Source organism: Humulus lupulus, chromosome 6 (assembly GCF_963169125.1).
Source record: "Humulus lupulus chromosome 6, drHumLupu1.1, whole genome shotgun sequence".
Lineage (NCBI taxonomy): Eukaryota > Viridiplantae > Streptophyta > Magnoliopsida > Rosales > Cannabaceae > Humulus > Humulus lupulus.
In genome coordinates this window covers 43,378,164-43,385,010 of record NC_084798.1, presented here as the reverse complement: position 1 = coordinate 43,385,010, position 6,847 = coordinate 43,378,164, and the positions used below count along the sequence as shown (strand labels likewise).

The 6,847-nt window shown below is 33.0% G+C and overlaps 1 protein-coding gene across 1 annotated transcript; it reads left to right on the top strand.

The window, feature by feature from the left end:
* Window positions 1-4,762: 4,762 nt before the first annotated feature.
* On the top strand, window positions 4,763-5,554 carry LOC133785023 (leucine-rich repeat extensin-like protein 3). The gene has a single exon (XM_062224284.1). It carries the CDS (start codon window positions 4,763-4,765, stop codon window positions 5,552-5,554), a length of 792 nt encoding a protein of 263 aa, XP_062080268.1.
* The last annotated feature ends 1,293 nt before the right edge of the window (window positions 5,555-6,847 follow it).

Sequence of the window (6,847 nt, the reverse complement as noted above, 5' to 3'; positions counted from 1 at the left end):
TATGTGCTTTGTATTCACAAAACTTATCTATTTATAGTACAACTGTAACGTCCCAAAATTACCTAATAAGGCTTAGGGCCTTGATTAGGGGGCCGGGATGGCAATATGTGAAAATATGTGTTTGATTGCTATGCTAATTTTAATTATGTGAATTACGTGATAATATGACTAGATGTGCATATTTAGGGGTATTAAATATGCATGTGGGCCCGCTTCTTATTAGAAGGGCGACTTTGGTAATTTGGCCTGTTGCGGGCATAATTGTGTATTTGTGTGCATATATGTGATATATGTGAGAGGCCACATTATTATGTGGGTTTATTTGGGTTACTCGGCACAAGGCGATCCTAGGGAGAAAGTTAGTGGGAACGTCACAACGGGACTCGGTACCCGACTCGGGGCGAGTCAAGGGGTATTTTGGGTATTAGATATTTAATTGGGTTATCGGGTTATGAAAATAAATAATTGGAGATATATTTGAAGTTAGAGAGTCTAGGAGGGAATGTTGGGGAAATTTACCATTTTTCCCTTGGGGACGTTTTTGGTACCCCGAGCCTTGGGATTAACTTAAGTCACTTAAGGGATAAAAGACAAAAGTGAGAAACATGTAGAGCTACCTAAACCGACTCTCCCTCTCTAAACACTCTCTTCTTTTTCTCTCAAAGACTTCCAAGCTTGAACCATTGAAACTAAGGGATTTTAATCTTGGGGAATTAATCAGTTGCAGCCTTGGGTTCAAACTGTTGTTGAGGGTATCGCTAAGGACTCGGAACCAGGATCATGCTTGAGGGTCGTTCTTGTTTGTGCTTGCTTGGACTTAAGGTAAGAAAACTGCACCCAGAACGTGTTGTATGTGATTAGGGCTTGGCCCGTCTGTTATATATTAATATGATTAGGGATTGGGCCCCAGGATTGATTATGTTAGGCTATTGTTCTAAATGCTTGTTGATAAATGCTTAAGTGCTTATATTTGTTACATGAATTCTATGATTAGGGCATGCGGCCCCTTTATGTGAATATGTTTAGTATCGTGGGTATGGTTATTCAATGGGATTATATGATTAGCATGAATATGTGCTTAATTTTCGGGATGTGCCTATCCACATCTGTTTCTTATAAGTAAGGTATGAAATCCTGGATCAGGGCTTGACTTGCAAGTCAAGGGCGGCAATAGCGCACTGTGCGCTGGTCGAAAGGCATTGGCCTAAACCAGCAACGTATTATTACGTTGATCGACTCTAAGGTCGAAGGTAAACCACGGGGGTTGGGCTAGCTCTATGGCTAGTGAGACAGAGCTAAGGGCGAGGCCCCAGGTGACTCTATGGTCATGTAGCTAGGGCATAGGCTCGAGAGTTGGCTTAAAAGCCAACTGAATAGGGTGACGACCCCAAGTTGATCTAATGGTCACTCGATTGAACTTACATAATATTGGTTATGAATTGACGTTGCTGATTTTGTTGAATGGTTATTCTAAGTTATATTCTCTGTTATCGCACGTTCTGTTTTCTTGCTTAGCCTCGGCTCACGGGTGCTTTATGGGGCAGGTAAGGGAAATGGAAAGGGAAAGCTTGACCAACCATGAGTTGGAGAGCTTCAGCGGCGGTGTGTACATATGCGGCTGCTCGACCATCACGACCGGGGTTATCTCAGAGCAGCTAGGGTTGTAGCCCTGTTTTGATATGTATCTATCCTTTTTAATAGTTGAGTTGTTATATTTTGGGATCCCATGTTATATAAAACTTTTGGAATAAAAGTCAATGGTTCTTTGACCAAATTTTTTAACCCTAACCCTTGTCACTCACCTTAGTTACACGTTTTAAGCCAAATGACCTGATTAGCAGGTCTGACACAATTTTAAGTACACAGTGTAACGGTCCTAGATTAGGAGGGCGTTACAACAACTCATCTAGTTAACTTTGCAAAATCATATGTATATATATATATATTTAAGTGTTTAATGAAAGTATTTTATTATAATTTAGTCATATTCTTTCAATTATATTATACACTAATTTTTTTTTATGTTTCTTTATACAAATAAAAATAAAAATATAAATAGTTTTGCGAAAAAATTCACTGTAGTCGGTGTTGTCGGTATAGACCGAGACATACACAAATCAGTGAGGGTTTCTGCCGAAAACTTAATATGTGTATATACCGACCACATGTTGTTGGTATACGCTTTACCGACAACACATAAAATGTCGTTTGTAGAAATTGGACTTCTACCAACAACACATTGTCGGCAAAACTTCTACTGATGACATTTTGGGTTCTACCGACGATAATTGTCATCGGTAGAAACCAACATCTTTGTGGTGGTGTATGTATATATATAAGAAAGTAGAATACAACTCCATCTTTTCTTAAGAATAAACAAACTTATTCTTCAATCAGTGATGTGTAATTTGAAAAATACTATGGTCGAGTTTGTATCTTGAATAGAGGAAGTAGGACAATTTGTAATTTAAAAAGTTATCATATTATTTATTTTTAAAAAAATTATAGGCAATATATTGGTTTAATTTTTTTAATACGTTTATGTCATTTTTTTGATAATATATGACATTATTTATTTATTTAAAATTTATATAATAATAAAAAAACATAATAAAACTAAATTAATACATTTTCAATATAAAACTGAAGAATTTTCACCTACTAAATAAATATATATATAAATATTAAGCAAAATTAACAAAAATTATAATGATAAAAAACAATTGCCACTGTGAATTATTCTAAACTGGAAAACAAGAAAATTCTAACCTTCTGTCACTAAACACTACAAAAAAAGGTAACTTTTAGTGACAACTTTTTAGTCACAACATATATTTTGTGTGACTAAATGTCACTTTTAGTAACAACAAAAAATTACTTGTGACTAAAAAGGCATACTTAATCACAAGTTGTCACTAATGTAGTTTTAGTCACAACCTATTATTTTTAGTGATAAAATTTGTTGTGACTAAAAATACATTTAGTGACAATAAATTGTGATTTTTGTGACTAATACTTTTAACCACGAACTTTTTAGTGATGACATAAGTAAGATGCTTTTTTTAGTCATAAATTTTTTGTTTTTAGTCACAAAATTTATTGTGACTAAAACTAAGATTTTTTGTAGTGAAAAATTTATTAAATGTGACAAAAAATAAATAAATTAACAATTTCCTATGATTAAATGTATTACATATTTTTCACTACACTTCATATATATACTAGATACAAGTAAATGTGCATATGCTTAGTTTTATTTATAGAATTTAGTAATTGTTTTTATTAAATTTATATTAATGTCATATAAATTTTAAAATAAATATCCTATTTTAATCAAATAATTTATTTATTTTTGTTTAAGTTTATGTTTGTTCTAGTTTTTGAATTTGGGATTGACAACAAGAGATTATATATTGTATGTTTAATGTAATATTAAATATTATACGTGAATTTTAAATTTAAGTTTCTTGCTAGTTTAAAAAAAAACTAATTTGTTGCTAATTTACAGTATATTATATTATATGTTTAATATGATATTATTATAATAAACGAGTTTAAGTTTAATTAAATTTTATTTAAGTTATAAAACGTATGATTTTATTATTTTTAAATAATTATTATTGTATAATATCTAAAAAAAATATCACATTTTAATTTGTTTAATTATCTATTATTTTAAAATAATTATCATTGTAAAATATCTGAAAAATATTATATTTTAATTTGTTTAATTATTTATTATTTTAAAATAATTATCATTGTAAAATATCTCAAAAATATCATATTTTAATTTTTTTAATTTTTTATTTTATTTTATTTAAGTACATGTGTTTACAAACTACTTTTAAATATACGAATATTCTGTTAAATATAAAAATATTCCGTTAAAGTTAACATTAAAAAAATAAAAAACCTTTAAAACTAAGAATTTCCGTTATCTACATATTTATTATATAGAAGAGATATTAAAAATTATGATCAAGATACTTTTCTTTTTGTAACTAATTATACTTTTATAGCTAATACCTAGCTTGGTAGAAACCACGAGAGACTATTAGAAAAACTTTAAATTTGATAGTTGACACTATTCTAGTTAATTAAGAATGAAATAGTTTCCGTGTAAGACCCGAAATAAACTGTTGTAATAGATATCCATTCGAAAGTGGGTTAGTTAGATGAAAAAATAGTTATATAATAAGCTGGTTTTATGCAATTTGTTGTTATATTAACAACAGCTAGGTCACTAACTCCATAAATTCGTATAAATATATATTATATTTTACATCATATCATTCAACTAATGATAGCCAGGAAACTTTATCCAATACTTGATGGGAAATATACATTTCATCACGTGCTTTTCTCTGAATATGGACATATACTAAGATTTCAAAGTTAATATAGCAGCCCTTGTGGACCATATATATAGCCCTAAAATATATAACAAAAGTATGATCATTACGTTCTCAACAGTTGTACTAAGTATTTGTTTATTTCTTATGCATTAACATCTTGACTCAACATCGAACCACGGCTACTCCAATTACATTATATTTTAACTAAAGTTGATAATAGATTAATTAGAGGGACCCTAGGGCCAGGACATATGAAGGCTTTCATTATTATAATAAGTGCCTCACAGCTAGTACAAATAGCTCCATATTGCTCTCAACACAATCATATCATCAATCCCATCTTCACTTGTCTTCTAATTTCTACTTCATCAATATCTAATAACTTATTGTTATTTGAAAAAATAAAGATGGGCTACTCTTACCACTCTCCTCCTCCACCATCACCATCACCACCACCACCTCCACCGCCGCCAACTCCCTCATCACAGCCACCTCAATATGGCTATCATAAACCACCCCCTCCGCCAGTCCCGGCATCGCCGCCTCAAAAAGGCACTTACCCTCCAAAGTCATCACCTCCAAAACCTTCATATCCACCAAAGTCATCACCTCCAAAGCCTTCATATCCACCAAAGTCACCTCCTAATGCGCCAACACCAAATAACTCTGCATACCCACCAAAGCCGAGCAAGATTCCACCGGCTCAGCCACCAAAACCTTATCCCTCTAAGCCAGGCAAGAATTCTCCGGCCCAACCACCAAAACCCTATTCAAAACCTCCGCCAACTACGCCTTACCCCGGCTCACCACTGGCGCAGCCGCCCACCTTCCACGGCTATGCGCCGGCCCCGCCCACTTTTGGGCCGCCTTCGCCTACCATCAACGGCGTCCCGCCTTCCTCTGACATCTCGACACCACCTTCGGGAGGCAACCACACCACTGTTATAGCAGTATGCGTCTCCCTCGGCGGTGGTTTTTTCCTGGCATTCATCTTGGTTGGCCTCTTCTGCCTCGCTAAGAAAAAGAAGAAGCCAGTTTTGATCCCCGCCGCAGCTGCCTGTGCATCATCATCAGACTCCGATGAAGAGAGTGGCCATGGAACCGCTGGTCATGGAGCCGCCGCCGGCGCAGCCGTTGGTGGAGGATCTTCCAACCGCTCATCAGGCCATGGTTCAGGACATCAACGAAGTAGCTACTAAGCGGTTATTACATCGTAAAAAGCATGCATGCATTGATTTGTTTACGATTTCTTAAATTTAATTTTTGTAAACGTACGTGTGTTTAATTTGGTTGAATTTTTATTGGTTGGGTCGGTTGATATCAGTGATTTTGGTGGAGTGTTAAATCATACGCATTCTGATTCTTTCAATTCTCATAATAAAAATGTTGAGTGTACTTCATGTGAAAGTGTCATGTTAATTTGTCTATATTGTGTAGTTGATTCATATTTATCAATAATTATTTAGTGAATGTTCGATTGCGCAGTTAAATTATTGCAAAAAGGGCTCTATTCCACGGTGCTTATCTATGTCGGTCAAATGTGTTGACCAAAATTATAAGTACCCGGTTTTAGTATTAATTAATCATAAATAGCTATAAAATTTATTTAATTAATTTTTACCCAATTTAAAGATAAACTTACCAAGTATCATCTTCTACATTGATTGATATGTTGATCGTACAAGTTCATATATATGGTGTGCTGAGTACAAAGAAGGGGTGTATCGGTAGTGTAATAATAAATTTGGTTATATAGTTATATATACAAAAGTTTTAAGTTATATATATATATATATATTTAAGTCTGGGTAATAATTAAAGGTGAATCCTAACATTGGGCATTTAATTTAATGTCCTACACACTACTTTCATACGATGGATACCATTTAATATTAGGTTATACATATTTTATTTTGAATAAAAAAATATATAGAATTCAATATTAAATTACACCAAATATATGTTGCCTAAATAGTATTCACTCCAAATGCTTTTAATTACCGGCAACGAATATCGTTGCTAAAGACCCCATTTGTTCCTGCTAAAAGGCATCAACAACATGTCATTGTTGAAAACTCGACGCTAATAGCTACTATTAGTGGCGTCATACAAAGACGCCACTAACTATTTGGGGCGACTTAGCCACAGTTGATACTAGACACGATCACCTTAAATTGGACTCAATTTCGTCGTATTTAGTTCTTATTTGCGGTGACAAATTTAGACATGTCACTGATAATAGTTTTAATTTATTGCCTCTAATAGTAATTTTTTAAATTAAAAATAATAAAAATTTAATTTGAAAAAAAATTGAAATTAAAAGATTATATCAAATATTCAAATTACTTCACTAAGATAACAAAACTAATATATTTAATATCCATATTTATAACTCAATATAGTTATTAAACTTAGTTAACAATATAACCTAATCTCCTAAATTGGTAGTGTCATCCATATTGTGTCCTTTTGTAGTTGCGGTGGTTGCGACA

Bases quoted from the DNA above. Each gene is read 5' to 3' on its own strand.
- LOC133785023 (XM_062224284.1), top strand. From the start codon at position 4,763: ATGGGCTACTCTTACCACTCTCCTCCTCCACCATCACCATCACCACCA.